Here is a 22,753-nt window from a genome sequence, read left to right on the forward strand (position 1 = left end):
TCTGCCAAACCCCCTGTTTATGAATGAAAAACGGTTTACACACGACTCACAACTGCTGACGTTCGAACATATCCGGAACAAGTGCTTTCACTGACGAATTTTGTTCGAATCACAACGCTATAAATGCTTCACCCACGTACTACAAATACAAATAATCGCCAACAGAACCTAAACACCTAACCTAACCTAACCTATGCCTATATATACACAATATGCTAATATATTATAATATTAATTTATACTTGAGAAAATTCCCGTTTTGAATGAACAGCATGTTAAAATTTATGAATGCGTCTGTGGGGTCGACCGCTGGATGTAATGGACTTAAGTCGAGAACGGGTTGCATAAACAGGGGGTTTGGCAGGTGCATGGAATGGATTTTGGGTGTTTGTTTGGAGGATGGGCTGCATGTACATTACATCCAGCAGTCGACCCCACAGACGCATTCATAAATTTGTACATGCTGTTCATTCAAAACGGGAATTTTACAAAGGTTGTGCAGTACAAAACAATAAAAATATTTTAACATCTTTAAATGCAAATTTTTTCTATTTTTATTCCTTCATCAATCTGTTATTACTCTAGTGTCTGAACACTACTTTTGTAGGGTAATTAGATTTTGACACAAATTTGTCAAAAGGAAATAGTAATAGTTTACTGATGAGCCAATTTATTTTTATGAACTTCTCTGCCTGTTATAAAAATATGTATTCTCTTTAAACATGTTTATTATGGTGCATGAAAATCTTTCTAATATTTATACCAAATATTTAGTAACTTTACAGCTTTATTCACTTTATATGTGGTTTGAAAATGGCAATAGAAGCACAATTTAAGATGCTAGAGGAACTTATTTATATATTATAGCTGTTTGAAAGGTCAATCTGGAGTACTGGTCAAGAGCAATTATGGACCTTCATCCAGTGTTTTAATAGCATTCTCAAACTTCTAATAATATCAATTTACTCAAAAGCTTCTAATTTTACTAAAATACAGTGGAACCTCAGTTAACGAATGCCGCTCTTTATGAATTTTTCAGTAAACGAGCTAAATTTCTTTGTAAAATTTGACTCAATATTCAAGGTTTGCCTCGGTTCTCGAGTTTGTTGATACATGTATGGGTTGACGACCATAAGGTTCTTCTGAGCATGGGCAAGGCGCACCGCACCTATTTACTAATGCCTCCCACCTAGTGACGACCACGCTTGAATTCTTTGTGAAGAATTTAATTGTTTTTCTGCTTTTTTTGGTTTCTGAATATAAAAGTTCTTATTATACATCATGCCATGGGTCCCAAGAAAGTCAGTGGTAAAGTTCATCCTAAGAAAATAGTTGTGAATATAGGCAGTAGAGGTTGTTCCTTCCTTATTAAGAAAATGTGTGCAGTATGGGAAGAACTGCAAAGTTTTGCTGAAACGACTCACCCAGAAAAAGCTGCAGTAGGTCATTGCATTAAGCTTTTTAATGACACTGTGATGCCTCACTACAGACAAGTGTTAAAATGTAGTGAAAAAAAAGTGTCTATAGACAGGTTCTTAGTGAGACAAACAAGCAGTGAACCACAACTACGGTCCTAGTGGTATGCCTGCAAAACATAGTAGAGAGAGTCCCCCAGAAATGTCATCACTGCCTGATGTTATAATGGAAGGGGACTTCTCCTTCCAAACACTAACACCTACCTCTCTTCCTCCCCTCCTCACCATCTTCCATCGCCAACAAGAGTCCTCAGTAAAGGTAAGACATATTGCAGTACAACATATGAGTAGTATTCTGTATAAAATGTATTTTCAAGTTAATATTTTTGGGTGTGTGGAATGGATTAATTCAATTTACATTATTTCTTATGGGAAAATTTGTTTCGGTTTACGAACCGTAAACCGAAACAGAACGGTTTCGTTCCATTTCCTTTTGGAACGGATTAAATTCTCTTGCCTCTTGGACCGGATTAAAATCTCTTGGAACGGATTAAATTCGTAAACGAAGGTAACAGTGTTCTGTAAATTATTTTCAAATGACATTTCTCATCCAATATCTTCAAATATTTTAATTTTATATCCATAATTTTCCTTTTTGTCACCACCCTTTAATATCCAGTTAGGCATTCATTATACAATACTGTACTGTATCTCGTAACTCTCCTGCTTAGCTTGCTTTTTTACTCCAATATATTCTCTCAATTTATTTTCTTACACAGATCTGGTTCTTCATAGTATCTTGGTATCTCCAATAATTCAGCCTCAGTACAGTATTGGTATCATTTAGCACTGTTCCCAATTTTAAAAGTACTATTTCACTTTCATTTTTTTTAATAATCAACTGTCTGTTTTTCACAACACTGAGACAAATATGTATGACCATAAAATTAAAAACAAGAATCTTTGTGACAATTATTATTGTGAGCAAATCATTATGATGAATACACTGAACTCTTGGAGACTTATGGTTACATTCCCCTCTGAAGGATAACTCCAGGAGGGAGCAAGGCATCAAAGATATTCAAGTGTATGTATTAATAAAAACAGCACCATACATTTTTTATGCTCAAACCACACCTCTATTATATTTAAAATACATCAAAGAAACCTCTTATAACATAATTAACATTAAAATTTGCAGACTTACAGAAGCTGAATTTCCCACAAAATGTGCTCTCCACATAAGACCTTTTATATGTAGAAAATTCAATGCTTAGTGGATTCCCCAACAATGAAAATAAAAGCAATATACAGTAACTTACTTTATATTATACATATATATATATATATATATATATATATATATATATATATATATATATATATATATATATATATATATAAATACTCTGATGATTATTAGTGAAACTCTCAACAAGTGTATCAACATTTTTTTCATCTTAAGAATGTAGAGCAATTGCTATTGTTCATCAAAAAATAGAGCAATGAAAAACTGCATCTAATTATTCATTATCTAGCTGTTTCAATGCATCAGAATTTCTACAAAAATAAAGAAATAAAAAATTTTTGCAGTTCATTTGCTCTCATGCAAACACTGCATGGACATTGGATATTAGATCTAATATTGATACAATATTTAAAATCTGTTACCTAATCTTAAATCGTCACTGGCCATATTATAACAGACTTAATTTTCAATGAATATATTATAAGTTTAACTTTTGAGCTTCAAGAGGAGATTTATTTGTAATGAAAGTAACATCTGACTCCAATTATAATTATTAATATTTTTTAAATAGACATTTTCTATTCATCATTGAGATAATATTTATGAGTATCAATCATCACACATCATTTGCTGCTTCCCTTTACTTGCACAATAAGTTTTGAAGCACATGGCAACCATATTTCTTTGTTATTTTATATTTTGGTTCAGGTATTGAAGATGTAACATTTTCATGTAGTCATCAACAAAGCCTATGTTATCAACAATTCATGATAATTTATGATTAATCATCTGCTATCATCAGAAGATCATTATAAATGTACCTATTTTTTTTTTTTTTTTTTACAAATAGAGGAACAAGCAGCAAAAGATATGGAAGTAACTTTTGAGAATTTAAATATTTCTTAGGAACATTTATTTTCTTAATTTTGTTTTCAGCAAACCACATACACTAATCATATCAACAAATTATTTGATTTCTTATAATTTAAACAATTGAAAGCACTCCAAGATTTCAAATACCATGGCTTTTGCAGCTAAAAGCATTTTTTTATCCATATCAAACTGTATAATACATAACAACCACTGATTATGTGAATATATATGATTATCAGTGCACATAATAGGATTCACTGCCAAACCTATTTATGCATTTAAAAGCAACCATAAAAAACTGAAGTTTCCTTCAACACAGCAAAATTATTTGGCCTTCACTATGTTTAGTTACCAATGTTATCCCGTAAAAACTTTATTTTAACATCCAAAGACAGTTCATGTCCTATTTAATATTGTTACTTGCTAATTGAATAACTTTTAAACCATTGTGTGTGTACATACTTGACATTATTAAAGCAACCTTTCTTTCTTTCCTGCATATTTGTTTTAGTAAAGCAACTATCATTGCTTTACTTTTATGAAAAAAAGTTTTGAAACCTCCACTGTAAATTTGCAACAAATGAAGACTGACAGGTTGGAAAATTTGACATATACTGTTCATTACAAGTGTTTTGAGAGAGAATGAACATAAATACTGTATTTGTTATGTACTGTATGTTATATATTAATATAACATATCTAAAAAAAACATTTCTCCAACTCATTCTCAATACATTTAGTCAAAATGTTTATCTGCTTAAATTCTTGCAAAGACTGTAGATCATCAAATTTTGCCTTCTGAAGAGGAACCTTTTTCATAGCAATCATAACTGCCATATGGTTGTTAACAGAATCAATAGTTTGCAACTGCTGGAATTCTGGTGTATCTTTATTATGCCGCTCCAGCAGGTACTGGCATCTAGCTGTTACTTTGCCAAGGAGGGAGGTCATGGCTATGTGCTGGACTTCCATTTCATGTCTGTAAACAAATATAAAGAAATTATAGAGAAGTAATAAAAGATTAATTCAGTTGGCAAGATAATACTTAATATCATGTTTTAGAGCAAAACATTATCTCCAAAATGTAATTATTTATTGTACTGTACACTGTATGCACAACACCTGGTTATTAATATAGAAATGAGATCTACACACACACACACACACACACACACACACACACACACACACACACACACACACACACACACACACACACACACACACACACACACACACCTACCCACCCACCCACACAGTGATGTCAAGTTTGTGGGTTTTTGGGATCCCATAATGGAGGAAGTTTTGGGGTTATTTGAAATGAGATGTTAAAAGTTGTTTGGTATTGACAGACCACTTGAGTATCTTCCTGACACTCTTACAAAAGTTTCCTCTATCATTTCTTATAGTGTTGTATAGTAGATCTCAAAATAAATGAAGATGATATCATTTTGCCTTTGTATGACTTGTATTTACTTAACAGTGACTACAGGGAAATGAGGTCTAGCTGTTTAACCCTTGCCTGCAAGCATTTTTGTACCTGATGAATTTTTAAACTTTTCTGATGTCTGAGTTTTTTATCGTATCTACTCTTGAAGTTGTGAGTTTCGCTTGTTAACTGCAATACTCATACAGGGTGCAAATACTTCCTTACATTTCTTTGATTAACTACTTTCCAGCTTACATATGTGTTCTCTAGTTCTGTTTCCTCTTAATTTAAAGAAATGTGATTATCTACCTTGTTTATTCCCCTTTGTTTAGTACTGTATTTTGTTTATAATGATCATAACCCCTCTGCACCTACTTCCTTCTAAGGTTGTGAGATACTTTCCTAAACCTGTCTTTGAAGCTTAGTTCTCATAATTCAAGGGAATTGAGGGTCAAATGTTCCCTCCAGGAATGTATTCTCTCCCCATGCTAATGCAATACTTGTTGGAAGTTTGGCTATGGCTTGGAGAAGTGTGTTGCTCTTTTGCTCAGCTTTGTGGTGAGTGTGGATGTGTCAAGGCCACTTGTGCAACCCTACTGGTTTGATGCACTATTTGTGGTGGTGACCCTGCTGCATTTTCATGATCCTGTGCTCACTATAGAATTGAGCAGTGCATTCTGCACCTCAGGCATAAGGTCAATATCCTCTTTTCTGAAGCAAGACATCAGCTGTGATACTTTGGTCTCTTAACTGATATCATGTATGCTTGTGCTGATCATTCGGTGTTTTCAATTCACTCCTCTGGCCCCCCAGGCTCTTGAAATTATTTTCCCATTTTTGCTCCAGAAACCTCAACTGAGCTGAATATTTGTCCTACATCTCAGCAATTTGCTGCAGTGTGTGTTCTTTTTTGGCAACCCCCATCTGACATTCATGTCCTTTTCTCTGCTAATATGGGGTCCTGCCAAGCTACATCTCTGTTTTTCCCTTCCGACTCTTGGCCCTTGGCCTAGACCACTGGGTAACCCGAGCTGCTACTTGCTGGTGCACTTGGGAACCAATGTATGATTGGTTGACAATGGGAAAACTACCGATTCTTTTGTTCTTTAACCTATAATCATATTTTATTTTGTTTCATCTGTACTTTCTGGGTGGTTATATTCAATTTTGGATCATCTTATAATCCCATGCTTCCCTCACCACTATAAGCACAACAGATTCTAGTTCTCATGTTTGGAATGCCTGTTTAAATGCCTCCCCAATGCACCGGGGAGCTACTAAGGTCAAGCCTAGAAAGGGAAAGTAATACAAATCAAAGTAGAGAAAAGGCAAATCAACATGGAATGTAATGAAAATGCCCTTTTCTGATGGGCCTCTAAGTAGTTTCCTGAACTTAGGAGGTTGCACCAGGCCTATGTGACACACTTTAAGCTATCGAGAGCCAGGATCAGAATCTAACTTACTCTATGTGCTGGAAGTAGTCTGGGGATCAGAGATCTACTCAAAATCAAGAGAGAACATTTACCAGATAAGCTAGGTACAACCAAGCAAGTGACTGCTTGAAAGAAAGTGCTAGCCCTGTAGTAAACAAGGAAAATAATTGTTGCCTCTGGGAAACTACCTAAACTGTGATGTGCCCAATTGCCATTAATAACAGCCCAGGTCAAATAAAATAAATAGCTCTTCTACAGATGTCCTCCCCAGTCTTGAGTCACCAGAACCTCCCCCCCCCCCTCACTTAAGAAAAAACTACAAAGACGAAAGGAGCAGGGTGGGCAGGATATAATATAGAATTTAGTAAGTTCTAGCAGAGCACCAGTTAATTATGCTTAACACTTCATAAAATCTGAATAATTTTATTTGAAGTTGTGAGTAAGTATACATCTTTTTACAGTGCCATTTGTACACACCCATTGTACACATACACACTCTTATATTTATGTTCTTCATTATTTTTTGACATTCTTTGGCTACACTCACATTTCAAGTGGTTTGAAATATCTTTAGATTTTAAATGAGGACAACTTCTCAAAGAAAGGGGTCTTTCACAGGAAATAAGATATCGGTGATAATTTGGTAAAATTATAGCCTGATAAAAATATATTGCATTACATGATTGCTGGGAAAATGATTATAACTCATATTAAAATTTCAAGCAGCAATGTATTCAGGTCTTAGAATTTTTAAACAAGATTTTTATATATTACGAACAGGACTATAAAACACTCACATATTCCCCACAAGGTTCTGCAGCTCTTCCATTATCTTGGACTCTATGGTAATCTGGACTGCTAAAAATGTTTCCTGTGGTACATTGATGCCATCCTTTTCACACCTGTAAATTTATTAAAATATATTTTAACAGATTGCTAATACAGTACAGATGAATTTTTGTTTGCTCTTTCAATACGATATTAATGCATCATCTGCTAAGTTTATATTTGCATTCTAATGATACATTAATATTTTACTGTATTGTATACAAAACATCCTCATATCACTTGACTATTGTTTTAGGATGATGGAGAATAATTGAAAAGTGCACCTCGTAAGTGAATGGGGCTAAGGAAACCTCCGCTGTTCTACCACATGACCCAATGCCACACAAAAGCACAGCTCATGGTTTCATGTACAAATTATGCTTTAGTTTCAATATTTATTGAATAAACATAATTCAATTACAGTATGATTCCTTTTTTTGTACAGCATTATAGATTAATCATTTGCACATATCTATGAATTGAGGCTGGAAAACTAAATATTTTGCAATGAATAGCAAAAAATGGCAAAAAATCTTGATAAAACAGAACCAGTCTCAATTAGTCCACTCAAGTCTATTGACTTGAGAAAACATCAACACAGAATTAGAATTTCATATAAATCAGATATGCAGCATATATTTTATGCTGCATATAACAAGAATATTATTATATGCAACCATATAATTAAGTTGTTATATTATACATGTTGCCTAATAAAATATAGGCATAATTGATAAATTTAACGCATTAGAGTACTGTATATGGTTTAAGGAAGTGATACTGTATACAAGACAAGAGTATGTACGCATTCTATAACTGCATGTGAGTGTACATGCAAGTGATTACAAGGAATTGTACGTGTTTAAAGCCATACAGTATTTATTTAGACAAAAATGCCCCTGTAACTATCAGCATGTAAAGCACATGTAAGACACCGTTCAAAAGCGGTGTAAATGAATATATAATATAACAGTAAACCAATATAACTTCCTAAATATTGTTTCCAATCAATTGAACAGTATTAACATTACCTTTCCAGTCCCATAATTTGATCTGCTAATGAATGAAGAGTAATGCAGTGTTTTTCCCATTTTTGTAAAATTGTCTTGAACAACTTCCATATAGCAGATGACTCGGCATACCAATCCAACCCCATTGCTGGTTACAAGTTCTTGCCTCTTTTCTCCCCTAGCAAGGTTTTACTTGTGATTATGGACATCGTCTTGAACTGTCTTGTATGTTTTTGAAGTTTTGAAAGCGGCAGAAAAAGGATAGCACTGTATCTAAACTGGTCCGTGGATCCTTATATACACTACAAATGATATACTCTCCTCCTGTAAAGATAATGAAAAGATTGCCATGGCATGTATTCACTAGCAGACACATCACTTAACACATCTCTATAGTTCACTGAACTTGGAATATTCTCAAATAATTGAGCATTTGAAAATTACAAAGAGAAAGATAAAATTAACCTATAACACCATTTAAGGTAATAATATAGATTGTTAGTTGTAAATATTTACCCAGTACATAGTATAGAGAAATCTTAAAATGTTACATGTCTTCCTGAAGTGAAAATGAAAGATTATTATTGTATGTGTGTATACTGTACATGTAACTACCTAAGTGCAGTTACAGGATGAGAGCTACACTCGTGGTGTCTTATCTTCCCTGTAATCTTTGTCTTATGATGCTCTGAAACTGCTAGATTGTTTTGGCATCCACAACCTCCTCACTTAAATTGATCCCACAAGTCCACAACTCTGTTTTCAAAATAGAACGTTTATATATTTTTTGTTTCCTGAGCTTAAATCTATGGCCTCTGTTTCTTGAAGTTGCAGGTTTCAAAAGTTAATCTTTGACTTCTGTGTTCATTCCAGCTTTGATATACAGTACTGTATATTGGAACCTCGGTTGACGAATGCCCCTCTTTACAAATTTTTCGGTTTACGAGCTCAATTTCTTTGTAAAATTTGACTCGGTTTATGAACTTTACCTTGCTTGGTGAGTTTGTTGATACTATACATGTATGGGCCGACCGAATGCGTGGCGCACTTCAGTTTAACAGTGTTTCCTGCTTAGTGACGACCGCGCTTGAATTCTTTGTGAAGAATTTCATTGATTTTGTACTTTTTTGATTTCTGAACATAAAAGTTCTTATTATATATCACGCCATGGGTCTCTGAAAGCATTTCAGAGGTTCATTTCATTTGTGAAAAAGCAAAGCTATTGGATGAAGATCTTATAAAGAAACCTCCTGGAATGAGCAATGCATATATTAAAGCATTTAAGGCGAGCAGGGGACAGTTTGAGAAATTTAGAAAAAGAATTGGTATTCATAGTGTTGTGAGGCATAGGGAAAAACAAATGTCTATAGGCAGATTCTTAGTAAGACAAGCAAGCAGTGAGCCACAACCAGGTCCTACTGGTATGCCTGCAAAACATAGGAGAGAAATGTCATTACTGCCTGATGTTATAATGGAAGAGGATTTCCCTTCCAAACACTAACATTTCTCCTCCTGGTGCAAAGAGAGGGGGCTTCCTCACCGTCTTCCATATGCCAACAAGAGTCCTCAATAAAGGTAAGATATACTGTACTGTAGTACAAAATATGAGTAGTAGTATTATATATAAAATGTATGAAGATAATATTTTTGGGAGTGTGGAATAGATTAATTCAATTTACATTATTTCTTATGGGAAAATTTGTTTCAGTTTACAAATTTTTTAGAATTTTTGTCTCTGGGAACGGATTTAATTCGTAAATAAAGATACCACTGTACATTACATGTATTTAAAATGTCCATCCACTCCTTATATTTCTTATTCAGTTTTGGAAGCCATTAAGTAGCATGCTTTTGCACCCTTTCAAGTTTATCGATATGCTTCTTGAGATATGGACACCACACCACTGCTACATATTCAATTCAGTCTCACAAATGTTGATCATGAAATGTATACTCATCTAGTTGTGCATGCAGGGGTTGAACTTTGGATCTTTGGCCCCACCACTCAACCATCACTCTACTGGTGTACAGGTTCCTGAGCTTATTGGGTGCTATCATATCTACATTTGAAACTGTGTATGGAGTCAGCTTCCACCACATCACTTTCTAATGCATTCCATTCTTTCTGGTGAATAGGAGATTCAGTAATAATGGGACATTTCATTCCCTTGCATGCGGGGTCTGCCTAATATACTGGTGCATGATTTTGCCTGTACATATCTTCCATTCTTGGTTTATAAGCCTCCCATTCTAATAAGTTGATATTAAAAGTATCTCTCCTGTCCATGTGTTACTGTACTGTACTTGCTGGTGGGGCTGTAAGTATTTATGATTATAATAATTAGTCTAACTTTGTATTTGTATACCCAGTGCTGTAATATCTACACAGTTTTTGAGTCACTGAGAATTAATTTACTTATGCTCGTGTCTTTTTACCAATACTGCAATACCTCCATTTGCAGTTCTGGAAAAATACTACAAAGTATTTTACTTGCGGTATTGGTAAAATACTGCAAATGTTTTTACCAATACATGTACTGTTTTTTCACCTTGTCTCTGTGTTATACATCTTCTCAGAAGTCATAGCTCATTTAGAATTCTCTCCTCCACTTTTGTTTCCACCAGTGAAACAATATCCCCGTCAGTGCCCCACCCCGTCAATATCATTCATCAATGCAACAATATTTGCAGTCCCAGTGGCATAGTGGTAAGTCGCTCGCCTAGCATTTCACGAGCGCATTGTCCTGGTTCGTATCCTGGCCGAGGAGGATTTACATGGGCGCCAATCCTTAACTGTAGTCTCTGTTTAACCCAACAGTAAAATGATTACCTGGTTGTTAAACGATTTTTCAGGTCGTATTCCGGGGAACATAGGATTAAGGACCTGCCCAAAAAGCTATGCATGCTAGTGGCTATACAAGAATATAAGAACTCTTGTATATATAAGTAAATAAATAAATATCCAGTGATATCTGCTTTATTATATCATATAGCAATAATTTTTTCAAACTCACTCCATCTATGCTAATACTGTATACGAAAATTTCATGAGTTTGTGTTTTTCTAGGCCTCTCTCTATTAATTTAAATTGTAAGCCTATATGTTACATTTCATTGGCTCCATGAGCTCTATCATTTTAAAGAAAATATATTTTGTACTTTTTATTTGTACTCTCATTTAACTGTTTTCATTCATCAAGGTTTATTTCAACTTCTCCCTATCTTCCTTCAAGAGAGATCTCTATTAGTGACCCCCAATTTCTCTTCCTTGTCAATCTGCAATTTTGTGGGATTTGAGCCTTGGAATCCTCTTGAATAATACTGTACATTGCATTTTGTCGGCAAATTTTTCAATGGACAAAATATGGCGTACTATAAATAATAGTAGTACTAACAACCACATTTTCTAATATGGGTCCACCAGCTAGGTTAAGGTTTCATTTGGGTAATTTAATACGTTATATTTTTTTCCGCTGCGAGTGACAACTCAAGGGGACAGGCTGGTCCACTACACCTACAATTTTTTGTTAAGAATGTGTTCTTCTATGGCCCCTTTCTAACTTCATGCTCTTTCCCCTTTATTTATGTACAAAAATTATTAGAGATTTTCTTCCATTTTTGTCTGATCACTACAATTTGTGCCTTCCTTACTACTTCTCAACTAATTTCTTCTCTTTGGACACTGAAGTATAGGATAAGCAAGTAGTCTCCGTGGTGTAGTGGTAAGACACTCGCCTGGCGTTCCGCGAGCGCTATGTCATGGGTTCGTATCCTGGCCGGGGAGGATTTACTGGGCGCAATTCCTTAACTGTAGCCTCTGTTTAACGCAACAGTAAAATGTGTACTTGGATGAAAAAACGATTCTTCGCGGCAGGGGATCGTATTCCAGGGACCGTAGGATTAAGGACTTGCCCGAAACGCTACGCGTACTAGTGGCTGTACAAGAATGTAACAACTCTTGTATATATCTCAAAAAAAAAAAAAAAAAAAAAAAAAAAAGTATGATAAGTGGTAAGCCTGTATGGATATACAGCACTGTCTACGTTAACACTATGTCTTCCCAAGCCACTTTGTCCGTTTCCACTACAGCTAGCTGGCTGAAAATGTAGCCAGTTATCACTTCTTTTGGGAAGCCTGAGAATTGTGACTCAATTCATGTCATCAGCTAAAAACAAGGAGGCCATTTGAAAATACTGTAGTTGGTGTATGTCTAGTTTGTTTGCAGAGTTTTTTCTGCATTACCACTGTCGTAAATGTTTTTAATTTGATTTTCCTGAACCTTTCATGTCTATTAATGCTTTCTTAAAACTGTAGTGTAGTAGCTGTAAAACTGACCAGCTTTATTGTCACTACTTGTGGAGGTTTATTTATCCTCTTTCCCAGGTCACCTGGCATCTAGCGATCATCGCTGTATTTTCTGCTGCTAACTTCACCCACTTATATTATACTATTAATTTCATAGAGACTTTTTGTGGCACTCCTGTAGCCCTCAACCCTCCATACAAACACTTTGATGGAGGCAAGAGGCAGAGATGTTCAGCTCATGTGAATTGGTGTGTTGGGGACTGAAATTGGGTTATATGTGTATGAACATACAATTGCAGCATTTTGATCCGTGTCATTACAACTATATTTTATGTTGTATATTTACACATAACATTAGACAAAAATGAGGCCTCCCATGTAAATGAAAAGCTCCTTTCTAAGCAAGGCACTCAGTTGCTCCCATAGACAAGTCCCTGCTATTCATACGGACAAGAATATGCAATATCAGCATTAGTTAACAGAATAATGTCAGTTGTAACTGCAGTAAAAGAAGAAGCTCCACATACCACCTGGGTCAAATATCTAGGTAACCAGATACAGTGGCAGTGCAGGTAGAAAATCTGAAGGCACTCCTGAGATGTGAATCTCCAGTTGATTACCAAAATCTCCCCAAGTTCTGAAGTCACAGAGGACATGGCAATAAATGTCTTCATAGTGAGTGTGACTACTGTACAGTAACTGGGAGAAACTATTCATATTACAAAGTTCTCCAATGAAGAGAAACTTGAAGATACCAGCAACCAGACAGACCTCAGGATGAAGTTGGCTGAACAGACCAAACCAAGCTACATGAACGTGGAGTTTGCAGTTCCACACAAACAGATCAACCTGAAAAAACCAAAAGTAGAAACCAGAGTAATGGAGAAGCTAGCCTTTGACTGTTACCACTGTGTTGCTGCCGGTGGTTATATAGGCAAGGGAGGAATGCTGCCATTGTGTTTTTTTTGGGATCGATTTCAAGTGCGAGCTGACTGAAGCCTGTTATATAACAGTAGCTCAGCGCCACAGGAACATGTATTCATTTATGATGATTCTGAATAAAAGACAACGAGTTCAAAAGGGTGATGTGGAGCAACAATGAGTCTCATGTCCCTAATACGTAAGTTTCATTGTTGTCTCCCTTGCACCAGTTTGATCTGACAGGAGTGTATGAAAAGATTCCTAGTCCATATGGGCAAAATGCCAACATGCCCAAACAATGCAAAATTCTTGCCAATGTGAATAGCAGGACCTTGCCTATACAAACTACAAAATAATACTGCTCAAAAAACATTATTTACTTGTTTTAATATTATTTAATATTTTAATATTATTGTACTACTGTTTATTTAATGTTATATAAAATAAAAATACTTAGTCTACCAGAAGCATGCATATACTGTACTATGAAAACATTTACAAGCTGCTGTTATTAAGAGTAAAACAAAATGCTTATAATCAGACCCGTGTAAGTTATTGACATGCAACATTCAGAGTTTAAGGATAGTGATACTTTTCCCCACACAGTATTCAAATGACTAGAAACTGTATGCCAGCAAAAAAGCATGGAGAATATGTGGACATTCATTACTAGAGCAGTGTGCTTAAAATAGAAAGCTTAGAAGTATACTTTTTATACATTGACTTTTTCCATAATTAAAGTTAGTTATAAAATCATGGCCCCTGTGTCAAACACCAGATCTTTGTACATTTTATTATAATCTGATTGGTCCTGATTTTCACACAATTTCTCAGTTTTCAATCCAATATACTTGCAGTACTCTTGTGCACCAATGCCTGGCCCTTCTAACTTGATTTATTATTCATCTGTACATCTTTGTAAGTGTCTAGACCACAGTCTTCTTCAAACCTAGTGTAAATAAGGTACAGGTAGTCAAGAATAATGCTTCCTTACTCCTACAAATAGCTTAATTTAATAAATAATGTACAGAATTATCTACTGCCTTTGATTCTCTATTTAAATCATGTTTGTAAACTGTTCTAAGTGACTAGACTATAAAACCAAATTATTAAAATGCTAGATACCACACAGGCAAATCTTTGCCAGACCAAACAAAAACTTGTCTTATTTCTTATCTCCTGACGTATCTCTTCTTCTTGAGGTTATCTTGAGATGATTTCGGGGCTTAGCGTCCCCGCGGCCCGGTCCTCGACCAGGCCTCCTTTTTGTTACACATCCCCCAGGAAGCAGCCCGTAGCAGCTGTCTAACTCCCAGGTACCTATTTACTGCTAGGTAACAGGGGCATCAGGGTGAAAGAAACATTTTGCCCATTTGTCTCTGCCTTCACCGGGGATCAAACCCGGAACCTCAGCACTACAAATCCGAAGCGCTGTCCACTCAGTTGTCAGGCGCTCTTAGTGTAACATATATTTACTCTATACCATCTGTGGACAAAACACGATGTTACTGCCAGGCTAATTTACTAGTAGCTCAAAACATAACTAGTGGACCTGGGAATGATCCCAATGAGAACATTTAATAATGTTGTTTATGTTACAGAAGTATGCAGTAGCAGACTGTTCAGGAAATATAATTACATTTAACTTATTTAAATTCATGATAATTAAAAGAAAATGAGATGAACTGAACTACAATGTTTAAACAAGATTGTCCATTACAATCTTAGTTAAACATCTACTAAAAGTAGTTCATTTTGTATTTACACAACATGAGAAGAATTAATTTAAAAATTCATTAACTTCCTTAGTGCTTATGAACAACTTTCTTTGGATTGGCATATTATGCATGCCAAACGTCCTTGCAAAAGCTTTCAGTTCCATGTTCATTTATTTCCACATTCTTGTTTAACTAACAAATGCATAGTGTATATACATACTGAACATTACCTTATAATCTTTAGATATATATTTATTAGATAGGTTCCCGGTAGTACAGTCGAGTTTATTCTCGACTCACAATCGAGAAATCCAGGTTCAAATCCTGGGCGGGAAATAATTAGTTAGATGCATTTCCTATCACCTGATGCTCTGTTCACCTAGCAGTAATTAGGTACCCAGGAGTTAGTCAGCTTGTTGTGGGGTTGTATCCTGGGAGGGGGTCAGTAAGTCGACCTGGGGGGGGGAGGGAACCTCGATATAAGCCTTACATATGAATACACTCTGCCTGTCCTGGAACAATGAATTATTATTATTATTTGAAATGTTTTGAAAAAGTACCTAGCAGAATGTGTTCCTTATTTATATAAAAATATATTAGATCTTATGAATATATATAATTTAACACTTCCAAAAGCACATTAAACAACATTATTTTTTCTTAATTTTAAGGGATGGCGAACGAAAATAGGGTTTTTGTTTATTGGTGTAGACATTTCTTAACTAAAACAACTTACAATTAAAACTATTATTCCTGGCATCTAAACACTGTTCCCATTTTGTAGACTAAATCTATCATCTGAAAGCATTTACTGAACAAGTAAGATATACATTAGTTATCAGTTAGAATGCTTTTATTAAAAGAAAATGAAAGAATGTATAAATAGTTGCATAGCTTCATAGGCAGGGAGAGAAGTGCAAAACAAAAAAGAAACTTAAAACAACTCTGGCAAACTAAAACCACTAGTGCAAAAATTTTAATATGGAAGACAAAAGCTATTTGTAATTCTAGGCCTAAAACAAAGTAGAGCAAGAATGAATCTGACTCACCCCAAAATATCAAATGGTGCAGCTTGGACAGGTGACATGAGCAAAACCACAAGAAGCATATAAAAGCAAAATACCCCGTCAAGGTTTTCTTTCTTATCTTTGGTAATAGAAACAGAAACAGGTGCAACACCAGAAACTAATATTTTACTATGCACAGCCAAACATCAGATTAGAATCTAAAGATCACAGGCAAGACTATAACAGAGTTCTACGTGACACTAACAGTTTCCCCACTGAAAAGCTGCCACAAAAAAGCCATACAGTCCTCAGAAATATTGAGGAAGTCAGTCACTCTAGAACCACTAGGTGCACTTAATACAAGTTTTAGCAAATATTACACTTTGGATTCAAATAAGTTGTCAGCATTTAAAATCTGTTGCTTGAAATGTTCTGGTGTAGACACATTTTCACTATGAGCATCATCATCACTTATTTCTGTAATAGTTACTCCACTACCACTTCCTGCTCTAGCTGGCAAGTTCATTTGTTGCATCCTTCGCTCAATTTCACGAGTTAGTGCAATACGATACATCTCATAACTCATAACAATGCCATGAAGTTCATGTTTAAAAAGTCTGTTCAGCATGGCTTGATAGCAGTCAAGCTCAGGTAATCTGAAAAGTTCCCATCTTAACTTATGATCATGATCCGGAGATGCTTGGGAATATACACGCAGCCAATAAGGTATCTCTTCATGCAGGTAAGGCGAGGCTGGCATTAATGATAAAGGCTGACGAAAATCTGTATGATGTGGAATAGGTAAGGCCCTATGTGGTCCTAAAACTGTGTTCTCAGGAATTCTTGGAAGATACTGCTGTGCACATGGGTGTTCATACTGAGCTTGTCGAGTGATATGGTTAACATAGTAAACTCCATGTTCAAGAGACTCGATTCGCTCCCACCCAGCTGGTAACCCCTCTTTCTCCAGAGGGTGTGACCAGTGTGTTGTCTTAGTGTTATGATCAATGTAGTACTTTCGACCTCTTAATGTATAATCAACAGACCAACCAGGAGGAAGTGGAAGCTCTTGCTCTAATCTTGGAGAGGGAGGCTGTGGTGATCCACTTCCCATGTGAGTGTTTGACTGAGATAATTGCTTTTGTCCAGACTGCACTAAGAATGAGTAGCTTACTCCTTGTGCTGTCTGATCCAAAGGAGACCTAATATGATTTGGACCATACAATATTTGGTCCAGACTGTGTTGTGAACCAGTATAATGATTTATATATGTATGATTAAACATAGCTGGAGAAGAAGGTGCCTGCTGCTGCAATAATCCATCTAAACTGCCTCGGCTTCCTAAATACATGCCACCTAAACGCTGCACAACTTCCCCAACATTAGGTGTGTATTTCCCCTCTGTCCCTCCATGAGACATGCCATTCAATGGTGTTCTTGAGCTTGTAGAATATTTTTGCACCATTGGTGAGGATTGGTGAGATGGTGGGTTGCTGCTGCTAACGTATGGTGGGGTGATGGTGCTCTTTCTTTTCCTCATGTCATTTTGACTTGCATTAGGCCAAACATTTATAATGGGCACCTCTGGAGGAGATTCTTTTTTTATGTATTTTCCTACTAGGCTATCACAACTAGCCGTTGTATCTTTTTTGCGAGAGTTGGACAGCATTTTGGTGACTGTATGAGAGGCACTGGTTCAGGAGGTCACTTCTGCTTCCACACAGTGATGTCTTAACGAGCCATCACGACACTGCAAGAGATGTTTCTCATTAGCCAGGAATGTTCTTTTGCAGTGCTCTTTGTTGTTTACTATTTAACATCAATATTCCTTCAGTATACAACCAAGAATGTACTGTAACTACCAAAAGAAAAACTAAGCCAGTATGGCTGTTTAGCAGAACACAATCAAATAAATTTCAACATCAAAACTGTACATATCACTAGTCAGCCTTTTATTATAGTACATCTTACAGTATTTGATCTGCTAGAAGTGGAAATTTAAATTCAGTATACAAAAAAGATGTAGTTGTGTAATATAATAAAAAAATGTAGTTGTATAATATAATAAAAAAAATGTAGTTGTATAATATAATAAAAAGAAATATTGATACCACATTTAATTAGTTAGATGAAAATTATGAGAAAATTTAACAATGAAGTTAGATAGAGCAATATTCAGACTAAAATGAAATAAAGTAACATGTAGTTACCATAAGACACTAAGCCAACATAGCTATACTGTACTGTATAGCACCATTCAAGTCAAAGATAAAAGCAAGATGTTCTATATTATTCAATGCAAAAGCAGGAAGCCAAATGCTGAGACACATTTAGAGATATCCAATTCACTGGATCAGTTGGAAACAATATTTCAGTAATTTTGAAAATCTGTGATTCCAATAATGTGCATAACTGTGTCAATCAAAACCATTTGGACAATAAAAGGCAGTTCTCTTTGCCATCTAAATAATGAGTCAACTTCATGGAGCCAATATGTAAGTGTGAGCCATGACGTTTCTCATTTTTTTCTCTGATAATGCTACAGCCAATGGGAAACATTATTTTATTACCAAGTAGTAATATGTACAGTATAAGGTTAGGCTTAAAGAGGAAATAACACATCTGAATAGCAAATATACATGTGTACTGTACTTGTATATCTTGGATTTTAAATAAAGGTGAAAGCTGAAAATTCACACAAAAAAAGAAGGTATATGCAGCTGTATCTAGTATTTTAAATAAAGATAAAAGCTATGTGCAGCATTCATGGACCCGGAAAATAATTATAAGAATTGAGTGGAATGCTTTGAGAGGTTCTAAAAATGTGTTGAAAGGTAATTTAACAAAATCATAATTAAAGTAAAAATACAAGTGAATATAAGGATGAGTGAAAATACCTTAAATGGGAAGCACTAGTGTGCAGTTAAATGAACTCATTATGCAATAATTTATAAGATTTATACATCCAGTAAAAATGAAAGGATTATTCTTGGCATAACCTCTCGGTTGCCTCCCGAGTTAGAACCTACAGTCCACTCCGTACAGTGTCAGGATACGCCAGACTTGATCACCTTACACCTCATACAATGACAAATACTGTACTTTGCAAGTACAGTAGTCTTGTCAGTAATTTAGGGAGGGAAACATGTGAAGATGTCTCAATTGACCACTAAACAACTGCACAATATACCAGTAATACAACATTGCAAATCAACTCATACTACTGTACTTCTCTCTGCAAGTGATCTTTAGATTTGCAAGGAAAACCATTGATCATATTGTTAACTCTGTTAACAAGATGATGAAGGGTCGGGGAGAGGCCGCAAAGTAAGTGGGGTAGCCATAATTTAATTATGTCTACCACATTTGGGAGGTAGCCATGGAGGGAGATCAATGAAATAGATAATTACCTAAGTGTAATTACCCAAGTGTAGTTACAGGATGAGAGCTATGCTCTTGATGTCCCGTCTTCCCAGCACTTTGTCATATAACACTTTGAAATTACTGACAGTTTTGGCCTCCATCACCTTCTCACTTAGCTTGTTCCAACCATCTACCACTCTGTTTACAAAAGTGAATTTTCTTACATTTCTCCGGCAGCTTTGATTCGTTAGTTTAAATCTATGATCTCTCGTTATTGAAGTTCCAGGTTTCAGGAATTCTTCCCTATCAATTTTACCGATTCCTGTTACTATTTTGTATGTAGTGATCATATCGCCTCTTTTTCTTCTAGCTTCTAATTTTTGCATATTTAATGCCTCTAACCTCTCCTTGTAGCTCTTGTCCTTCAGTTCAGGGAGCCATTTAGTGGCATGTCTTTGCACCTTTACAAGTTTGTTGATGTGCTTTTTAAGATATGGGCACCATACAACTGCTGCATATTCCAGCTTTGGTCTAACAAAAGTCTTGAACAATTTCTTTAGCATTTCTCCATCCATGTATTTAAAAGCAATTCTGAAGTTAGAAAGTGTAGCATAGGCTCCTTGCACAATGTCCTTAATATGGTCCTCAGGTGATAGTTTTCCATCTAGAACCACCTCTCAGATCTCTTTCTTTATCATAATTCTTTAAAGATTTCTCACATAATTTATAGGGTTGTGTGGGGTCTATGTTCTACTATTCCACATTCCATAATATGGCATTTATTCACATTAAATTCCATTTGCCAGGTGGTACTCCATATACTTATTTTGTCCAGGTCTTCTTGAAGGGTATGGCAATCATCTAAGTTTCATCATCCCTATTATCTTAGCATCATCAGCAAACATACTGACCAAAGCAAACATCAGCAAAATATGGTATGTACAGGTATACCATTTATGCACAAACACATGAGTGGCAGTGGAATGAACATTTGACTAAAAAGAACAAAACGAACATCATTCTGGATCAAGATAGCGGTAGAGTTTAGACGATCAGAAGAAGCTGGAGGAAAGGAGAGAAAACAATAACTGCAGAATTGACCAGGATGAGTGCCAAGTATTGGATCCTAGAGCCAATGTCGAGGAACCACCCACTGAGGAGAAGATCGGGGGAGGGGGGGTCCTGCAGAGACTAATTAGTCAAGAACTTTTACAATTTGTTCCTTGAATAAATTCTGCCCAAGGGGTTCCTTCTTTTAGTTCTCACTTTATATGCATGGTGACCACAGTTGTTGCATGTCTTTTCAGCTTTGTTTAGTTGTTGAAGATCTTCAACTTTAAGTTTTATCCTTTGATTGTGAGTTGATCATAAGGCCCAACACATTCTTTCTGATCACTATCAGAAAGAAAGCATTCAGTGATTAATTCATATCATGAATTAAATTTCTTCTTGTTTCCTAAGATCAAATCAGAATATAGTTTTTGTTTGTGGTTGACTTAGAAGCAGACTAGGTCAGAAAGTAGTCTTTGATTAGTTACAGGAACTTTTCTGTGTCTGAGTTACCTGTTTTTAATATACTATACACTGTATATGCCTCTGAGCTTCATCTCCAATGATGCACACATCACTACATCTTCATGCCTTTATTTTATCTCTGCCCAGATAAGCTTACTCTTCAATTTGTCTGGACCAGGGGTCGATATATTCAGCCTGTTCTCTCGATTTGTCAATGCAAAAAATGCAACTGTTTTGCCTGCTAAGACATGTGCGAACTGACACAATCTACCTAACCTATTGAGGCTGTTGCATAAAAAATATCATTACGGTGCTTTAATTTTTACAAATACAGCACATCACATTTATAATGGGATTGGTCAATTCCATATAAAAATGTAACATCAGATGAGAGGCTCAGTTGTTATAATACCCCCTATTAGGAGATTTTAGTTTTTTGTATTTACTTCTATATATGTTTATATTTATCTGATTTGTGCTTAAATCCTCTGTTGGAAAAAGGCATCATCCAAGATCAAAAGATGACAAGAGCAGAACATATTAGAAATATTTATGAAAGCATCCTCAAAAGGTACCAAAATCTAAGATTACTGTAAAGTTGTACATCTACCTCTAAGGTTCTAAACTTCTAAAGGATATCATTACAGGTATTCTATAGGATATGCAAGAGGAAAAATTAACAAAGTTTAGAGGAAACAAGGTAATTGCAAGGCCACTCATAAGAGAATAGGTGCAAAGAATGACTTAAAAGCACAAAATTTTGAAATGGCAATGATTGCATCAATATTAAAACCTATCCTGTTCAGATAGTACCTATTGTGACAATCATCAGTAGTCACGAATTTGTACGTACTTAACTTTTCGATAGTAGTATACTGACAAGTAAGGCATTCTTAAAAAAAAAAAAAAAAAAAAGTTAAAACAAAAACTTAAATATTCCTAGGCCTCGTATAGCACACTTATGAACTATATTAGGCCTCAGATATTGTGTATTAGTCCTAGGAAGGTTAGCTTAGGTTAATTTAGTCTTTGCAACACAAGTAAAATATTGTTTTACTGTTTGTCCAACTCCGTCACGATTTCTACTTTCTAATTTCGTTATATGACAGTATATATACTGTACTATGGTCCTCATCGTCCCTATAAGTACTGTACTGTACTACCAAAACTGGAGGATGGGCTGCAATATTCATAATGCACATCTACCTTACAACTGGTAGCTGAGGATATTATTCAAATGCAATTTGAATGATGTGTGCCTATTTCTTACACAATAGGAAGGGGGTAATTCATGCATGATAAGGGTGAAAGTTGGAAAGGTTGAGCACAATGAAAAGTCAAACAAAAAGTACAAATTTAATATAGCTCAAATATCTACAGTAGTAAAAGATTAGGGAAGATAGGGAGCAAGATACATTATTAAAAACACAAGGGGAGGGAGAAAGTGTTAAAATAAAGAGGGGGAGGAAAGAAAAGGTGAGGGGAGAAAAAGAGAAAAGCTAAAGAAAAAGATAAAAAGGATTGAGAAATATATGTAACACACATTACTATACTGTACTTGCCATGTTAAGGTTATCAGTTTTCCATTTGCTTTTCTTATATTGTATTGTCTCTTTCCATCTTCATTTCATGTGGCTTGTTCAGGTTGTCCTGGTTCTAGCTACTTGTGTTGGATCAACCTGTGAATA

General features: G+C 35.5%; 1 protein-coding gene across 12 annotated transcripts in view; it reads right to left on the minus strand.

Annotated features, from left to right (window-relative positions):
• Nucleotides 1-2,374: 2,374 nt before the first annotated feature.
• Nucleotides 2,375-22,753, minus strand: part of LOC123754010 (scaffold protein salvador) — a 51,253-nt gene continuing 30,874 nt past the window's right edge. For 4 of the 12 annotated variants that reach the window (XM_069306662.1, XM_045736101.2, XM_045736100.2 and 1 more), the window contains 5 exons: nt 22,628-22,744; nt 16,568-17,937; nt 8,259-8,561; nt 7,197-7,301; nt 2,375-4,516 (listed from right to left, as the gene is read on the minus strand). In XM_069306662.1, the coding sequence (XP_069162763.1) occupies nt 8,540-8,561; nt 16,568-17,856 (1,311 nt within the window). In that variant the 5' untranslated portion in view covers nt 17,857-17,937; nt 22,628-22,744 and the 3' untranslated portion in view covers nt 2,375-4,516; nt 7,197-7,301; nt 8,259-8,539. Of the gene's footprint in view, nt 4,517-7,196; nt 7,302-8,258; nt 8,562-16,229; nt 17,938-22,627; nt 22,745-22,753 lie in introns of all 12 variants that reach the window. The other 8 variants (XM_069306667.1, XM_045736104.2, XM_069306668.1 and 5 more) reach the window with 3 other exon arrangements.

This window comes from Procambarus clarkii, chromosome 6 (genome assembly GCF_040958095.1).
Source record: "Procambarus clarkii isolate CNS0578487 chromosome 6, FALCON_Pclarkii_2.0, whole genome shotgun sequence".
In the NCBI taxonomy this organism is placed as follows: Eukaryota; Metazoa; Arthropoda; class Malacostraca; order Decapoda; family Cambaridae; genus Procambarus; species Procambarus clarkii.